The sequence below is a fragment of the Hippocampus bargibanti genome, linkage group LG12 (assembly GCF_051943395.1).
Source record: "Hippocampus bargibanti isolate YZ-2025 linkage group LG12, ASM5194339v1, whole genome shotgun sequence".
NCBI lineage: Eukaryota > Metazoa > Chordata > Actinopteri > Syngnathiformes > Syngnathidae > Hippocampus > Hippocampus bargibanti.
In genome coordinates this window covers 17,765,001-17,784,285 of record NC_142745.1, presented here as the reverse complement: position 1 = coordinate 17,784,285, position 19,285 = coordinate 17,765,001, and the positions used below count along the sequence as shown (strand labels likewise).

General features: G+C 41.7%; 1 protein-coding gene across 5 annotated transcripts in view; it reads left to right on the top strand.

The window, feature by feature from the left end:
- Nucleotides 1–10,866, top strand: part of chl1b (cell adhesion molecule L1 like b) — a 32,365-nt gene extending 21,499 nt beyond the window's left edge. For 4 of the 5 annotated variants that reach the window (XM_089009713.1, XM_089009712.1, XM_089009715.1 and 1 more), the window contains 4 exons: nt 1,351–1,530; nt 6,067–6,198; nt 6,939–7,011; nt 9,480–10,866. In XM_089009713.1, the coding sequence (XP_088865839.1) occupies nt 1,351–1,530; nt 6,067–6,198; nt 6,939–7,011; nt 9,480–9,684 (590 nt within the window). In that variant the 3' untranslated portion in view covers nt 9,685–10,866. Of the gene's footprint in view, nt 1–1,350; nt 1,531–6,066; nt 6,199–6,938; nt 7,012–7,105; nt 7,187–9,479 lie in introns of all 5 variants that reach the window. The other variant, XM_089009716.1, reaches the window with a different exon arrangement.
- The last annotated feature ends 8,419 nt before the right edge of the window (nt 10,867–19,285 follow it).

Sequence of the window (19,285 nt, the reverse complement as noted above, 5' to 3'; positions counted from 1 at the left end):
AATGCGTACAAGGTAAAATAAAGCTCGAAAGTAACTTCCAGCCTCATTTTGTCCTCGCTAATTGCACCGGATTTGGCGGCTAGGGATAAGGTCAAATGTCACAGCGTATTTCGGAGGGACGACGCTTCCAACGTGTCTCAGCGATCTGGTTGATGAGCTCATCGAGGTGTGACTATGTTGACGTCCCCATTAAGTGAGCCACGCGCAAAATGTCAAGAAATAACACAGCCAGGTGCTAATGTATTACTTTTGAGCTAAGGAGCACCCGTTACTAGGCTCCTTCCACATGCAGGTCAGCCTTCCATGGCTTAACATCTCACAAGTTTTACCGGCAGGCCCGCCATCGCAAAATTGTTTACACAGGAGATGCAACGAAAGTACGAATGGGTATTGCCCGAAAAATTCTGATCGCTCAATCACATATGGAGTCGTATTTAAAAAAAGTCACTAACAAAACTCGCAAAGTAACAGCATTGGCTTCCGGATCTGTCTGAGGTCCACGGTGAACACAGTTTCAGTTTGATATCATGGTTTGGATTGAAGGACCAGTTCAGTTGGAAATGGACCAAAATTGTGAAACACACTTACAAAACATTGACACGTCTCGTAATTTTTACTATATATATGCTACGTCTGTGTAAGCTCTCAGTCGTACAGGAGTGGTCCATCGATGAGAAGGTTTCTTCAGCCGTCATCTGTACAAAAGTGAAGGTTTCGGACGTTTCGCCTCCTATCCAAGAGGCTTCGTCAGCGAACTAAAGTCTGACTGGTCGTATCGGCCCCATTTATATATCCCTAATGTCCAGACCTGGTGGCGCCGGACACAGCTATGATAGGTCCCTACTCTCAGGTTGGGGGGGGCGCGGGACCCCCCCCTGTGGCCCCACTGATTGTTCCTACATTCCTGACTATTACACCCGTGGGTGTAATAGGCCAATCGTTAGTCAGGAATGTAGGAACAATCAGTGGGGCCACAGGGGGGGGTCCCGCACCCCCCCCAACCTGAGAGTAGGGACCTATCATAGCTGTGTCCGGCGCCACCAGGTCTGGACATTAGGGATATATAAATGGGGCCGATACGACCAGTCAGACTTTAGTTCGCTGACGAAGCCTCTTGGATAGGAGGCGAAACGTCCGAAACCTTCACTTTTGTACAGATGACGGCTGAAGAAACCTTCTCATCGATATATATATGCTATCAAAAGAACTCGGGTGTGAAATGTACTCTGCAGCACTTCAAGGTACTTGAATAAAAATATTTTTCAGGTACAACATCACTGCCAAATCTACAAGAGTAACGTCTATTTTATTATTATTATTTTTTTTTTGTCAACGTCTCGTGGACTGCAGTTAACAACACAGAAGAAGTTGGTCAACTGCAGACCATCGACATCAGCAAACCTGACACGACGAAGTGGACCCTGCGAGACTTGGAGCCTTTAAGCAAATACAAGTTTCACCTGCGTTCCTGTACCGCGGTGGGCTGCGGGCCAATTATCAGCCAGGAGAGCACCACCACCCTTGAAACAAGTAAGTCAGAGGGGGAAGAGACAACATTGTTGCAGCTGGATTGAACGCGCTGCTGTGTGTTGGCGATACATTAGCAGGCAACAACATTAGAGTAACGGCACAGAATCGGTTCGGTATGATCCAGGCTTAGTGAGGCATGTAATAAAGACATTTTTAGGGAGGGTTTGGGAGGGCAAGAGGGGCCTTGTTTGCTGGAATAGCTACAGCCAAGCTTTTCTTTTTGTCCCCGTACGTTATATATTTGCAGACAAACAATTTAACGTCCCCTCCTTGACTTTTCATGTGTCACTGCCGGAGCAAGTGCGTATTGATTGGATGAAAGTGCAAGTTATGAGACAATCAGCAAAGAAAGAAAATGGCTTTGGGCGAGGGAGTAACTGAAGGTTGAGATAATGAATTGTGCAATCATGAAAGAGACGCCGGCTAACTCTGCCATAATGATCCGGCTTGTAGCATGTAATTGTACCTGTGTCGCGACGTATCATTTGCGGAGTATTGCACCTCTCGCCGAGGGAATCCATGGATTTGACTGTGGGGTGAACAATTACAGAGGAAAATGAGAGGGAAATATGTTTCACTTTCAATACCAACACATTGCGACCATCCTCGATGACTGGGCGCTGCTTTTAATTGCTGTCATGAAAGTTCTTGTCATTTGGCTTGAAATCCCGCCGAGAGAAAAACTGTCTATGTGAATGTTTGTTTGAATGTTGATGGTGATCACAAGTCTTGTCTTTGTCTGTATTATGTTTCAATTCTTGACATCACTGCACGTGTTAACAATTACAGTAAGTATTCAATGTATTAGTTCATCATTGGCTAGCGCCTTGTGAGAGTGCACCGTTTTTGTTTTTTGTTGTTGTTGTTGTCTACTCGCTGTCGTGCTGCGCATAAGTGCTTTGCTTACAGCGGAACCTTTGATCATGCAATGTTGAATGTTTTTTGAATGCCTGCTTAGCGACGCATTTGCTTGTCCCTTTCGTATTCTTTCTTTCATTTCTTTTTCCGGCCCTGCAGCTCCCACTCTGCCTCACGCCAATGGCCCCGCTATGTGGAGTGTCGTAGAGGCCTGTCGTTTCACGCAGATGCGTACAATCACACGCTGTGCCAGACCTGAACTGAATACGAATTGGAATCCACACTTTGCTAATGGTTTTAAATGTCAGGAAAGTACCCTAATACCACCCATCCATCCAGCCCAAACCCACCAACCCACCCATCGATCCATCCAGCCCAAACCCACCAACCCACCCATCCATCCACCCAACGCATCCATCCATCCAACTGCGCACCCACCCACGCATCCAACGTCCATCCATCCATACATCCATTGAACCGGAGCCACCCATTCATACAGCCATCCATCCAACATGAAAATTCATCCTTCCATCCATCCATCCTCCCATTCATACATCCATACAACCTGAACCCATCCATCCATCCCTTCATCCATCAATCCATCCAACGTGAACCCACCCATCCATCCATCCATCCATCCATCCATCCATTCAACCCATCCATCCAACCCAAAACCATCCATCCAAACCGAATCCATCCATCTATCATCCATCCATCCGTAAATCCATTCATCTATCCAAAATCCGAGCAGGCTCACCACAGATTACTACACACAGAATTCAAATATCTTACGCTGTAGCTGCATGAATAGGGACTCCAGTTAGAAGCTATTGGCAGTTCAGGAAACACGCATGCCAACACTTGAAGTTGTAATGTGAGCCCTATCGTAATCAATAAACTCGAGGTTTATGCTTCTTTTCAGGAAAATCAGCTTCTCCCTCATCTCCAAGCACTCCCCGAGTCCCTTTTGAGCAAATCCACTCAGTCCTTCATAGGTAGAACCTCAACACATACTGACACAATAAAGCATCAAAGCCATAAGGAGAATTAGAATAAATAAATAAATAAATAAATAAATAAATAAACAAATAAAGGAATGAATAAATAAATAAAACAGAAGTTTTGTCCAGGCAATTTGGAGCCTCAATTTACTTTGCTGAAAGCGATTTTGCAATAATTTCGGAACGTCCGTACGTTAACGAGTTTTTCTGCAAGATTTGTTGCCGTTCGTACGTTATAAGCCACGCCGCCAACTGATCGGTTTTAACAGAGTTTTCATTCCCCCGCTGCACCACGGTTATTCAAAGACACACTATCTATATTCTAGCCAGACGGTGTAGCCGGAGAGTGCCGTCACATGAATGGAACAAACACATCTAATTGTCAGTGATTGATTTCTTGGGCCTTGGTCCCCACTTGACACGACGCTGTATTGACCCAATAGTCACCTGACCGGCTAAGCGGCGGTACTCTGTTGAAACAACACGTTTTCTGAGCGGAGAGAAAATGAGGAGCTGGGCGAGGGATGTCCACGGAGGCGTGCTGGGGATTTTTGAGCACGTACGGGCGAGGGGATTATTTATAGCCCGATAAATGGCTACACGGGAGATGTAGAGAGCCGTCAGATCGGAACGTTGGGTGGTGTCACTTGTTCAAAAGTCCCCGTTGACTTTGCCGCCGCCCATAGAGAAAATTCTCTGTTGTCTGAACAGCTTCTTTCTCTGGTTGTGTTTATCGCAACCTGAAACACACACACAGACAGAGAGGAGAAAGCCTGGGGATATTTTTAGTTCAGGGTTTGATCTTAGTGAAATTCATTGCGCAGGTCCAATGATTGCAATGACCAATTGTCGCAGACTAATCCATCAACATTAGTCAAAGAGTGTCACATGTGCCGGTTGGGCAACATGGACGCAGATGCCCCGCGTGTGCTGAATTATCACCTGAGTAAATAAAGCACCTGAGCTGAAGGCACGATAGAAGATTTGCATGTTTGCCACGGGGAAATGAAGTGGATTGATGTCAACTTGCTCAGACAGCTGCTGTCAAGGCATACTAATGATGCACATCATTCACTACATTATTGGATGCTGTTCTTTCCCTGGTTGACTTGCAAAAGGCCATGGTCTGAATTTCAGGATGCAAATGGCCAACTGAACATGATTAAAAAGTATCTGGTAGCTTTGCTCTTCCAAGGGCAGCTCAATATCTTTGAATCAACTCGTGAATCAATCTGGCTGATGGACTAAAATTTCTAAAGACGCGTCGGGGTCTGATCGGCGATGGTCTTGTCGTGTGACATCACAACACACAATGACAATTGGATGGTAGTTTGACACCTCTGCCATTGTGCAAACGATAAGAATAGTCCCAATGTTAGCAATGTTCTTATTTCCTCCGCAATGGAGGAAATAGGTCAAAAATTTGGCCTTATCATACGGGTCAAAAATCTCAGGTTTCAAATACATCTTGGTTGAATTCTAAGTCATCATTCATTGGTCGCGGTTCACTGGTCATTGGCCTTATACGTTGTCAGTATTATACTTTCCACATTTCGTTTTTCTTTTTAAATCCTGATTGATGCAACATTCTGAGAAAGCTCAAACGGCAAAGGGCAAAGGTGTCATTTGAATAACTGTTAAAAATGTACATTTCTTAATTCAAATGGTAAATACCAGAGCTACACATGGCAATGCTATTTTAGACCCAAACTCTTTATTTAAAACGTTTTTTATAAATACATTAAAAAAAACAATCCACTCTAAGTAGAAGTTAGCACACTGGCTCGGCCCTCGACAAGTCTTCCAGTCTTTCATTGCAAAATGGATTGCCCACCTTGGGTTTAGTTCTTTGACTCAAAGTCTGGTTTGTCTTTGGATTTTGTCGTTAGCCGCCCACATGTGTGTCTGCTAGCAGCATGTCTTCTTGGACAAATTTTTGAGTGCACTTCACTCTCTCCCGGTGTACTTTAGCCTGCTAGATGTGGTCCCGACATTTTTAACGGAATACTTTTGTCTCACGTGTGCTTATTGATTAGTTGACAATGTTTGCTGAGTGGGGATGATTTGACACATGGTAGATAAGGACGCAATGCTGATTTAAACCGGCTAAAGGTGTGATTCTGTGCTCCCCACCTGACTAACTTGACGCAAAATGCCATGTCTGCAAGATATGAATGTTGCCAAGAAAATCCAAAAATCTGTATTCTAGTGGTAGTTTCATGCGTGGGTAACGCCGTGAACCGTGGTCTAGCGAGGGATGATTCTCACAGTAAGCGTCTTGGGCATTTGTCTGACTGTGGTGATTACTCTGACTATGTTTGCTGCTCTTCTTCGAAAACATTTCTGCTGACTTAGGCACAGGCCTTGGTTCCTGAGAAGAAAAAATATGGGTCATTGAAACAACCTCCACTTTTGAACTGCCTCAGGTGCGGCCTTGCGGAACGTGGGCCTCCATTTACTGAAGGATTTAACGTGGCCGAATTCCATTTGTATAATGCGGCGTACTTGATTAATTAGACGGGCAAATTAGCTGTTGAATATTAATATTGGACTTGTTTCCATCAACGGACTACCGCTTGTGCATCAGATAGGCTCTGTCTGATGTAAACATTCAATCATGTCATCCAATAAAAAAGGTTAAGGCGGGTCAAAGTCACCAAAGTATTCTACTCCTCAGATTTTGCCAGCATCCATGGAGGAATATCTAACCAGGGCTGGTTTATTGGACTGCTGTGCGCCATTGCTCTGCTCACCCTCATTGTGCTGATCGCCTGTTTTGTCAACAGGAATAAAGGAGGAAAATATTCAGGTATGTGCAAGCGCAGGCGGCCACTTTACAATCGCACCTTCCATTATTGCGATAAGCGTGGAACTCAATGGAGAAATAAATACATATATTTGTGTAGAAAATATCGTGTGGTGATGGGAAATGAGCTTCTATTGCCTCTGTTTGAAGGCAAGAAGATTTTACACATTCTGCTTTTTTTTTCCTGACGTTTTCACATCAACGTAGAGGCCGCCACAGCAGGTGGGACAAGATACTCACATGTTTTCTTTGTGTGCTGCTAATGATGACACAGTCTTTATGTCTTTATCGTTATCTCCCTTTTTTGATTTTTTTTTTGTCTTCTTCTACTGGGATCTGAAGACTCCGTAATTGCCTTTATTATTCACAGCTAATGGCCATCAGGTTTGGTGTCTGGGTAGCATTCGCCCGTCATGAAAACAAAAGGGCTACCCAGCTCACTTCTTTGTTCTCTCATTAAATTCCCATTATTGTTGTCTCAAATCGGTATTATTTGCGGAAAACGAAGCTACCCCCACGTACGATGTAAACAACTTTGTTTCCTAATGTTACATCGACATTAAACAAACGACATAAAAAAAACGACATTAAGAACGACATTAAAAGAACACCCAGAGAAGATTCGACTTGACTTTAAGTGTTAGGGCACATCTTGTAAAAGAGCATGAGGAGACCATGTATGTCATTCACAGCTCCCTCGGGCGTACCATATGTTTGATATTGTCTCTTCATTTTGTGAGCAGTGAAAGAAAAGGAGGACCTTCATCCAGACGTGGAGTCCCAGGGTATGAATGACGACACATTCTGCGAATACAGGTAAGCGGCACCCTCAAAGCAGCTCTTGATACTGCCGTAATTTCTTTCCTCCAATCTCAGCGCTGCTCTTTATGTCTCCCCTATTGCTGCAAAGAGAAAGTAACACAGGCGAGGCTGACACGGAGCCTCATACTTCTTCTGTGGAAGAAATTTGATGTTGCCGGGGAATTGGAACGTACGTGATAAGCAAGCTGTAGCGTTGTAAGCTGTTTGCACATCACTTGTGTTGCGGTGGTAGTTGCATCAGGCTATCGTCTCTCGTTACACGGCAGGTGGTTTGTGACCAATGAAGCCTTGGAAAAAATCACTTTAAAAAACACCAACAACAAAAAAGAGCTTTCTGTTTGATGTTTCTGAAGACAAAACTTGTCTTGAATTCTGCCTGCATTCGCAGGTAAATTGTGGACTAAATATGACATGATACCTCAGAATGGAGGATGCTGTCCCTCAATTCATCATCCAGCCATGATTCCACCAACCCGCCGTAGTTCATTCCAGACTGCCACTGCCACACGAACGTGGCTCTGTATCGTGTGTGGGGATAGTGATTGCGGAAATATAAATAGCTCAGAGCATCAGACCTGTGTCATACCCAAGTGCAAAGGTGACACTGTAACCCGAGCAAATTTATGTCAACACACGCATGCATGTAATTTGGCGGCACGCGATGTGGCGTCAAGAGCAAAAGTAAATAAATAAATAAGTAAATAAACATATGAATAAATACATCGATACATAAGTAAATAAATAAATGGATGAATAGACAGAGAGAGAGAGAGAGAGAGAGAGACAAAGAGAGAGAGAGACAGAGAAGGAGGGATGGATGGATGGATTGATTGATTGATTGATTGATTGATGGATGGATGGATGGATGGATGGATGGATGGATGGATGGATGGATGGATGGATGGATGGATGGATAGATAGAGTGGGGATGGATGAGTGGGTGGGTCGGTCGGTGAGTGGGTGGGTTTGGGTCCGGTTGGGTGGATAGATGTATAGATGGATGGATTGATCGATGGATGGATGAACAAATGATTGAATACATGTATAAACAAATATACCGACTTGTGATGGTATGGCTAGTACATAACGACACACTAACTGCACTTTAGATGCAGGTTTGTATGTTGTCTGCTGTTATCTCCATTCCTTTTGGATGACTCGGGCGCCTCCCATGTTTCTTCCAAATGTTATTTTAAAATAAATACATCCAGGGGTTCACATAGTCCAAACACTCACCATGTAATCCAATTGAATTGCTCCAAGTTGCTGCTTGGATGAAGTAGCTTACAGTCACACATGCACACATTCAGCAGCCTGCTATTTGCATGCATGGCCAAAGATAATTTTCCCCACGCACAAGTTATTTCGTTCTTTATTATAACTTCAAAACTAAAACAACTGCTGTGAAAGTGGTACAATATGACAATTACCCACTTGTTTTGGTTATGGCTGCAGTGGAAACAAAATATAGCAACAATTAGTTAGGTTATTGTTTTTACTTGAATAGACCAGCAGTGGATTGGCAGCATGTCGCTCAATAAATTGTTGAAAAATTGGCTCTGCTTGGTGGAAACAAGGCTGTTGCATGAGAAGGACCTTCCCCAATGTCTTTGCTTTGCAAAAGGGCAGCAAACATGCCTACACTTCTTCAAACAATAAAAAAATGTCCTCTTGTCACAAAGCGCCTACAGTGTAGCAAACACTTTTTTTAAATAGCCATTGCTTTCTGAAAGGCGGCCTTGCAGCATTGAAATGCTGCCATTTCCTGTTCTGATGCCACCGGGCACAGACTGGCCAGTCCACAGCAGGAAGCTGAACGCAATCAGTGTTTGAAAGTCGCTCTTCTCTGGGGCAGTATTATCTGCGCATGTTTCATTAATCCTGGAGTGATCCAATTTATGACGGGCTACCCCGCAACGGTCATGGTGGGCTGTAATCTGCCAAACTGTGGTATGTAAAAACATGCAAAAAATGCAGAGAGAAACAACATGTCTCCGTATGAAAAGTCTTTAAAATATTGCCAACTGTCACTTTTGTAAGTAGTTTTTTTCCCAACTTTCTATAGGTAGTTGGATAGCCAGCGAGCTACCTAGACCTAGATAGGTCGAAAGATGGATAGATGGCTGGCTGGGTGTATATTGAGAGACACAGTACCAGTCCAAATGTTTTACAGTACTCCACATTGGAGGTTTGCAAGCTTCAATAATCAAGCAATAAATACTTTCAGATCAATAATTTGACATTTTTATTGAAATGTTATTCGTAGGAAAAATGCACACCAATGGGCACAACATCAAAGTCAAAGTCAAAGTCAGCTTTATTGTCAAATATGCTAATATGCATGACATACAGCACATAAACATTCTCCAAATAATCCTAAAATACAACCCCTGGATTCCTTTCCTCTGTAAATATGAAACCAACCATGGCGAAGAAGTAACGACGGTGTGCTTCTTCGACAGCGACAACGACGAGAAGCCACTAAAAGGCAGCCAGCACTCTCTGAGCAAAGAGATCAAAGCCGGGGACAGTGGGGACAGCCTGGTAGACTACGCGGAAGAAGACGCTCATTTCAACGAAGACGGCTCCTTTATAGGCGAGTACACCGCCCGTAAGGAGAAGAAGATGTCATCTGAGATCAAAGCCACCGCTCAGAGCCTGGCGTGAACGGCCCAACTTGTACCTGTTTTCCAGTGCACACACTCTTTTCATTAAAACATGCTCAGCAGGGACAAATGGAAGCCACCGCGCACGGAGTGCACGTTTTGTGGCAAATCCAATGCGCCATTACAATTGAACTGCCATTCACATTTTTTTTGTTTGTTTGGTTTCAGCTCAATGACCCTTAATGAATACTCCTGGGTATTTATTTATAGTCAACTTTCGCACACTCACCACCTGCAGATTTGCTTTCTTGTTGCTTCCCCATTCCACATTTTTTTTCTTGTCAAAGATTCTAAATTCCCCCACCCCCAGTTTCCCATACATCTTGTGGGAAATGTAGAACATTTTTTTATCAATGGTTGTTTGTTTGTTTGTTTGTTTTTTTAAATATTTTCCCTATTCATGGTCCCGGTCCTAATCCCTTGTGAATAGCAGAGGCATGACTATTATTTCTCTCTCTCTCTCTCTATCTCATATGTGTGTATATTGGGTTTATTATGCTGTAAGTGAAGATTGTCTTTTTATCATTATTATGATCGCAATAAAATGCAGAAGCCTAATTTTTAATTATTGTCATGGAGTCTACACTAAACTCAGCTCCTTGCGGGAAGTTTACCCTCAATGGACCAGTGACTGACAGTGCATCTGCCCAAATTTCTGCTGAATTCATGCGCACACGCATTCAATGAATACATACTTCTGAATAATCTCCTGAAAAATTCACATCTGCTCCAATATGAGAAGATATATTCAAAATATGACAAGGTTACTTAACTTATTTTTCTGGACATCATAAATATGTTTGCGTTTCCTGTCCCTTGATGTTAGACGTTAAAATGGTGTCATTATGCCCCATGCGGACAAAGCTTATTATCGTTTGCTTGCTGTACCAGCCCAGTTTACAAAATGTCATATGACGAATGTATAGAGTAGGTCATTTTGAACATTTGAACGTAATATTTTGGGGCAAATGACATCATTTCAGGGTTTAATAAAACAGAACATGTTTTAATGGAAGTAAACATTTGACACCTCCATTGTTGTTTTACTTTCATTCTAGCAACTACCGTCGCTGCATTGTTTTATAAAGAACAATGGGGAAAAAAAGAATCTGCCATTTTGCATGTTCGGAGGATTGATTTGTGTTTTTTGACGTATTAAATTGCCGTTTCTTACATTTTCCAATGTGTTCGCCTGTTGACTCATCTCTGTTAAACATTATGATACATTGAACGCCTCAAATGCATCGGAAGATGAGAGCGTGGATGGATTAAAAAGTAAACCCCCGTTCTGCAGCTATGTGTCTATAATAAACGAGACAAAAATGGCATCCATTAAGCTGATTATTTTTAAATGGCCGATGAATGTTCATATTTCCTTTGTGACAGAAACATATAGACCACGACAGAACCTCTCGTGACCTTTGGCTTTGGTCAAAACAATCATGAGAAATGAAAGTGACGGACTCAGCATGGCGCTGGACCGGAACGTGTGAGCTGTAATCAAGTTAGATGATTGACGGGTGACAATAGACTTTCATTCGACTCTCACTTGGCAAGTCACATCTCGTCAGATGCATCCCTGGATAATTCATTGGCGCTGTTTGATATGAGATGAATTATGCTTAACAAAAAAAAAAGTAGTCCAGATGCATACCAGCAGCAGTGCTCCGAATAACTATTTGTGTTAGCCAGCTAGCTGGATATCTATCTAGCTATATAACGAGCTCGCTACATTATCAAAGCTAAAAGCTAGCTTTCTATGTATTTGAGCTAGTCCAGGTTGAGTGATTGCTGGCGCGTGTGGCTGCCGGTGCTCACCCACAGAAAAAACTTATCCTGTGACGGTAAAGTGACATTCACAGTTTTGACAGGTCCTTGTAAATGAAATGTATTATTATTATTATTATTATTATTATTATTATTATTATTATTATTATTATTATTATTATTATTATTATTAAGACAGCCTTGCTGTGATGCCACAATAAAGCAGCCTTTGGTTTTTGGTGAGGGTCGCTATATGTTGATGTGTTTTTCCGTACAAACAATATAAATCAAACAATCAATCAATCCATTCCTCAATAAACAAATAAATAAATACACAAATAAATAAATAAATAAATAAATAAAAAAAAAAACAATAATAATCAGCAATTTAGTCCAACCAAAAATTGTGATCAACGACAAGAGTTGAACTGAAACACATACAAAATTCACAAAAAGTTTAATCACAGAAGACAGCAAGGAAATGGGCTCATATCATTTATGTTCTCATTTTAATTTGAGCCAAAATCATTGCATTGTAATGTTATGCCTGACATGGTGGTTGATAATGATGTTTGTACAAAAAGAAAAAAATAAACAACAAAAGAAAGAATACACAACAGCTTCTCATTTAAATGGTAATTTTGCACCGCTGTGTATTTTTTGTGGAGCGTCAGCACGGGCTTTCTGAAAGCAGACATGCTTCCAATTACAAAGGACGTTCGAGTGAGCACCAAGCAAAAGCTTCATTTGAGTTGAGGTCATTTCATCACATCTGCTTCCACCTTAATCCAAGCGCCGGGTGTCACTCTAAAAATGTTTCTCACGCAGGAATTTCAATTCAAGATTGTGCCATACAAATTTTTAATCAAGTTTCTTGTCAGGAGGACTCATAAATGGGAAGCAAACAATCATAGGTAATTATTTCTTCAATTATTTTCTTGCAAAAACAAGTGTTATAAAATCGACATGAGATTGACTCCAGCCCATCTGTAACCAAGATGAGCTGCAAATTCAAAAGTTGGATGGTTAAAGAAGATATTTTTCTCAACGGAAATGTCAAGGATGCAATTTTCCATGAATTTTCACCCTTTAACTACTCTGTCTTCGCGTGTTGTCAATGGATTGGAATGCCTCACTCGCCGAGGTTTTTTTTTTTTTTTTAACCTAAACGAGGAAGTATGAAGATGTCTGAGACTTTCTCCAAATAAAATCTTCAAGATTACATTTTGTGAAACCAAATTCGGCATGTGAATAATGAAAATTGAGGTGCAGAGTGCATCAATTCCATCCGATACCGTCTTAGAAATATGGCACTTCTAGATCACTTAAAAAAAAACAAAAAAGCAAATGTCTTTTTATTTTTTTCATTTTTTTTAAGTATCCCCCGAAACTGAATTCACTCAGTACTACACCAACAAAACATTTCTAGAAGAATAACATTTAATTGTATGCATCGCCGCCGTACTGCCCAAAGATGAGGCATAAAACAAAATAATGGTTTTATTAAGTGCCTATGAAACGGGTGCGTTTAAGTAGATAATCACGGCTTGCGGGTTAAATGAAATTAGGTTAATGAGAGAGTGTCAGTGGAGAGTCAGGTTATGATATTTAAAAAATGTGTGAGAGAGAAAATTCTTAATAGTCATCGGAGGAGGGATGTATTTATTGTGGTTTTGGTCCTTTGTGACTATTCATCCTCAAACACGAGGCTTTTTATTTTCACAGGTTTTAAGTTCACAGGTTCAGTGGTCAGTGTCTGTTTATCAACTACAGTGACACCTCGGTTTACAAACTTAATTGGTTCCCACAAAGTGTAGGTAAGGCGAACAGTTCATCTGCCAAACATTTATTTCCCAGAAGAAACCATTAAAAATGAGAATAATCTGTTTCCAGGTCCCCACAAAACATAATTTTCTACTAAATAAGCCTTAAAACTACACAAAATATACCTTATTTTATGCATAATAAATGTCTTATTGTATTGTAATTAAAGTAATAAACGGTACTTTATAATAAAGTCGTTTCATTTACGTTGATGTAGTTGCCTCTTGATGATATCCGAGTGAAGTTGCCGCGCTTTCTCAGCGATAATATATACCCTCATACACTGTCTTGTGCTCGCTGCTTTTCGTTAATCCAAATCAACAGAAGTTTTTCAACCTCTTCTCTTGCGTGAGACCGTTGCTTAGACAACACAGAAACACCCTTAGCCACACGTAGCAATGGTCGATTTAGCATACAGGGATACAGGGATACTAAGTCACACAAACGCACACCTCGTTCGTGTTTTTCGAGGCTCTACTTCTTTTGCTCGACCGTAATTTTCTTTTGTGTCCTCTTTGGCTTCACACTAGCGTGTGGTGGGGTGTTTGTCAGTCCCAAAAAAAGCAAAAGCACTCCACTTGATAACAAACCACGTCTGAACTGAGTGCACTGAAAGAAAGTGAGTGTGGAAAACTAGTGGTGCTATTCGACAGTGTGGTTTGGTGTTCTTTCGCCTAAAACTAGTCTGCCAGCCATGGTGGCTCTCTGTGTGTTTCCTGAAAACTAGTTCGTATGCCAAGATGATATTTTTTCGTGAATTTAATGTTCGTAAGTCGAGAAGTTCGTATGCTAAAGTGTTCGTAAGCCGAGGTATCACTGTACAGTCAAACCTGGGTTTTCAACCTTAATCCATCCCAGAAAGCTTGTCGATAACTGTTTTGGTCAAAAAGCGAAACATTTCCCATTAATTTCTTTTTTGTCATAATTGAAGAAGAGAAACATGCCCCTTCTCAATGGAACACTACACGAAGATAATGCATCAGTCACAATGAGATGTGGCACCTAAAAGTGACGTATAAGGAAGCGGAGGGGACTCGAGTGGTGCATTCAAGTGCACTCAGTTTGGTCAAGGACCCATTTTTGGTTGTAAATCAAGGCATAAAATCCTGACATTTTTGGTCGGAAATCTAATTGTGTCACGGTTTGCAAGGTGGTGATGGTGGTTGTGGATCCCAAAAAAGCAGGCAGGAGGAAGCAGTACGTTGTATTTGACAAATTGTATTTAAAAAAAAAAAATATATATATATATAAATATATATATATATATATATATATATATATATATATATATATATATATATATATATATATATATATATATATATATATATATATATATATATATATATATATATATATAAAAAGTCAGCAGGAACAAAATCTAAAACATCAAAGTCATCAGAACAGAAAAGTACAAAGTATCAAAGAAAACCATGTGTAAAAATCTGCCAAGATGAAACAAACCTGGCAGAGTGAAGCAAACACATACACAGTACAATGACCTGACCCCGAATGGTCGTGCTGGGAGCCCTTCTAACTGCCAATGATGAGGACAACCAACACCTGTGCCCGTGTAACTGAGGGCGGGGCTGTCAGCGCTATCCGTTGGTCGCCAACCAGAACGTGACAATCTGTCACGGATTGGAATGACCAACACCTGTGCAGGTGCCGGCAGGGCCGACAGCGCCACTCGTTGGTCGCCAACCAGATTGTTACAAATTGACTGAGAACCGACTGAAGTTTGACTGTATTTTTTCCGATATGGATTATTTAGCAAGTAGAGTTTTGGTTACTAACAGTGCCACTGCTCACTTTCACTTATCTTCACAAATTGGGTTTCAGCCGATCCTCCACGAAGTCTCTCCAGTTGGTCCAAAATGCCGCCGCAGGTCTCCTGACTGGTACTCATGAGAGGGAGCATATAACTCCTACACTGGAATCCCTTCACAACGAGAGACTTGAGTTTCAGTTGTACTTTTTTCATGTCTGCTTTCTACTGTCGTTGTGATTCGTGTATTGTTATATCAGAATCTGAATCAGAAAACCTTTATTCGTCCCACAATGGGGAAATTTGCAGTTATTGTTTGTTGTCTGTTGTTTTTTTCGTCCCAATGTAATGGAATCTTTTGAACGTTACCGCCATGTTTGAAACCAACCTTCATTTATGAGTCTGAAATACCTACGGAGTGCTCTCAGTTTGAAACCGTCTAAACCTCATCAATGATTTGTGACAGCTCAGCAGGCCACCATTTTAAAGGCAGCCGCGACTTTGTTTTCAGGGTCTTGTGTTGGCACGCGGTTGCCCAGAAGACCGCGACAGCGGGAGCCAGAGGCTGACTGAGCGATGCGGACAATTAACGAGACGTGCATGAGTAATGTGATTATAAAGCAGAAAAAAACAAACTGTACAAAGCAGTCAGGTGGACTTTGTTACATCACTTCCGCCAAGGATGTTGCTGAACGTCATCCGGCAGACGCTGGCGTGGATCTGCGGATGACAAAATGACACTGATGTGATTTTTCTTTCACCGCTACAGTGTCGGCTTCGGGTTCAGAAGCCGCTCTGTACACCCAAGTCTCTGCTCTGCCGTCTCAGCAGTTTGCGTGGCTCTTTCTAAGTCAACATTAATTTTATCTCCAACGTGACCGTCATGCGGTGAACTGAAAAAAACACTCTTGTGTCGAGACGGAGGCCATGACCTTTTTCGTATTACAACATCGGTTCATTAATAATGCATTGGCTAGCACTTTTCTCAGCGCATTACATTACTCGATTTCATATCATGACTGGAAACAACAACAACAACAAAAATCGGCAGCCCACGCTTTTGCTTTTGCTTTTGCTGCCAACTTTGCCCGTCACAGACTTTAAGGGCTCGTTTAAAAATTAATGAGCTGCGCTTACACTGTAAATAAGTGCCGATAATGCACCAGGGGTTATTCGAAATGTAAGACCTTGTGTCGTTCCTTGATTGCCGTCGATGTATGTGCTTTCAGAAGGGAACCCGGTGTGGTTGCGTACGTTCTTTATTTATTTTATTATCTTTTTGTCGTTGTTAATTCAATGAAAAACCAACAGTCGGCCCGTGCAGCTGTCTATCTTGCATAAATAATTTGAATGACAAAAGAAAAATGAGACTGAAAGCAGATCACCCCCGGGGCTCGTCATTATTCCGTGTGTGTCTTCTCATTATTTTTGTTCTGGATGTTTTCCTTAAACAAGACAAACTTTTTACGGCTTCCGCTGGTTTTGTGGCAATTGAGTGAATACGTATTTCGGCTATAATTTGGAATCCTAGCGCGCATGTCAGATGGTCAGCGTGACTATATTGGACCAGGAGTCTATTTCCTGCCGTATATCCATTTTTCATACCTTGCCATTTGTCCTTTTGACGAGTGTCATCTCATTGCTGGAGACTCCATTTTGACAACACCGGTAGGCTGACTGACAGGCGGAAAATAACAATGCCATATTTCTTTGCCTTTGTTTTGAAACAGTTATCCAGTTGCAAGAGGCAATCTTTCGGACCGATTTGGATCCATTCCGGGAATGTTTTCGACCATTCATGCCAACACGCACTGACTTCTGTGTCACTGAATTGTCAACCCGCTTGACATAGTCCACTTTTTGCCTCACATTCAAATGCAGTTTAGGAAAAACTTGTGAACGTGTGTTCCAGATGGTCATGCCCCTTAGAACTGCCTCTCTTCCTTGGTAATAGATCGAGTTGGCTCCCTCAGCTGAGTCCTGGGAGCAGTCCAAGCGGCTGCTGTTAATGAGCTACGGTCTTCCCTCCTTTGTCATCCCAGATTCTCCGGCTAGGCGTGTCTCCTGCTTCTATTTCATCCGCCCGTGTTTCTGCATGCAATCAGATGTGTGGAGGGTGGGGGTATTGGTAAGGGGGCGAGTTGAGCCAATTAAACATAGCATCAGTCTCTTCCCATGCACACTCTCGACCCATGCAGGCCTAGCGCGTCTTTGGACGGCTCTGTTTCAATGTTCTCAACTCAGTTGGTTCTAAAATTAACCAATGCTTGATGCAACATTTTGTACACGGGGCCAAAAGACAACACACAACAAAAAACGTCCATCCATACTCCAATCCATCCATCCATCCATCCATCCATCCATCCATCCATCCATCCATCCATCCATCCATCCATCCATCCATCCATCCATCCTTCATGGATGCATGGATGGATGGGTCGTCACATGGGTCGCGAGGTGTGCTGGAACCTATCCCAGCTGTCTTCAAGTAGTAGGCGCTAAGCGTCAATATCACAGTTTATTATATGCATGCATATATCTCATGATGATTTGTCTCTTTGACAACTTGCCCAGGTTGTTCAATATCGGGAAGGTCAGAACGTAGCGCTCAATCCACCACCGGATTGGCAGTAATTACATGTAACGAACCCCTTCATTAAGACGCTAGTTCTGATAAGCGTGCATCCATCCTTGGTATAGTTTGTATTGCCGGATCCAGAGCACATACTACACAGAACATTCAACCAGAATCTACCCTCTTGCTGCTTCCTTTCTATTTCTGGGGGCGGATTTTCACACAAGGGAGCCTTATACAGTACTGATAATGATGTTCATGCTACAGTTGTGTCATCCTTTGGGATTCGCCCTTATACGAATAGCCGCTCGAGTTATTACGTGTAATGATAATGACTTCCCTGCCCCTATACTGCTCAGGCCAAAGTTCCAGGAAGAAGGCATAGATCAACCGTTACCTCAAATCCGATCCCAAAAAGACATTCAATTTTCAATTAAGAGTTTAAACTGCAATCTTAGAACATTTTATGGTGGGAAGTGTGTGCATTCGGGAAATTTTGTTGTTTTTTTTTAATATAAGTGCAATATTTTATGACTATTATCTATATTGCAATTTTACACTTTACTGAGATTATATAGAAGGAAAAACAACTCTTCACAAAGCTGGATTTATGTATGTATGTATGTATGTATGTATGTATGTATGTATGTATGTATGTATGTATGTATGTATGTATGTATGTATGTATGTATGTATGTATGTATGTATGTATGTATGTATATATATGCTGTATGTGTGTATGGTGTGTGACGCGTGCGTTCCGTGTGTGTTCGCGCTTGCGTGTGTTTGTGTGTGTGTGTGTGGGTTTGTGTGGATGTGTGTGTGATGTTATGTAGTATGTATGTATGTATGTTGTGTGTGTGTGTGTGTGTGTGTGTGTGTGCGTGCGTGCGTGCCTGCGTGTGTGTGTGTGTGTGTGTACGTAGTGTGTGATGTATGTGTATGTGTGTATGTATGTATGTATGTATGTATGTATGTATGTATGTATGTATGTATGTGTGTGTGTGTGCGTGTTAGTTAGTTGAATGTGCGTGTATGTATGTATGTATGTATGTATGTATGTATTTATTTATTTATTTATTTATTTATTTATTTATTGAGTCATTCGGTCATCCCCCAGTTAAATACAACGAAAGATGGTGTGTTTTCATCTCACTCAAGCTACAAGTGTCAAACTGAGCTGGACATACATTAAAAAATATATATTTCCCTTGCAAAAAATAAAAAATACAAATAAAAAAAAAAATAATAAAAAATGAATTAATCTAACTTTTTCCCCCTTCACCTTAGGCGCTCCATAAAATTGCAATATAGTTGATCGTCATAAAATATTACACCTATATAGAATATAGCGAGGAACTCAAAGTTGTTTCCTGCAGCCGTGTTGGCGCTAAACGGATTTGCAACGAAGCCACCCCACGATCAGCTGCTTCCGTTGGCAATAAAGCCGCTCCTCAACTGCAACGTGACTCTTTTTGCTGTCATTCATCCAAACTTAAAGTCGGAGTCAGATCACAAACACCGAACTAGACATCGTCAGAATGGTTTTTAGCTGGTGCCCCCTTCTGGCCAGACATTGTTTCTTTTATCACCCGTGGCGCTGTCAGTCATCTGACCCCTTTCACCTGCAAAATGCCTCCCAGCCTTATTCCGACGATACGGCTCGGC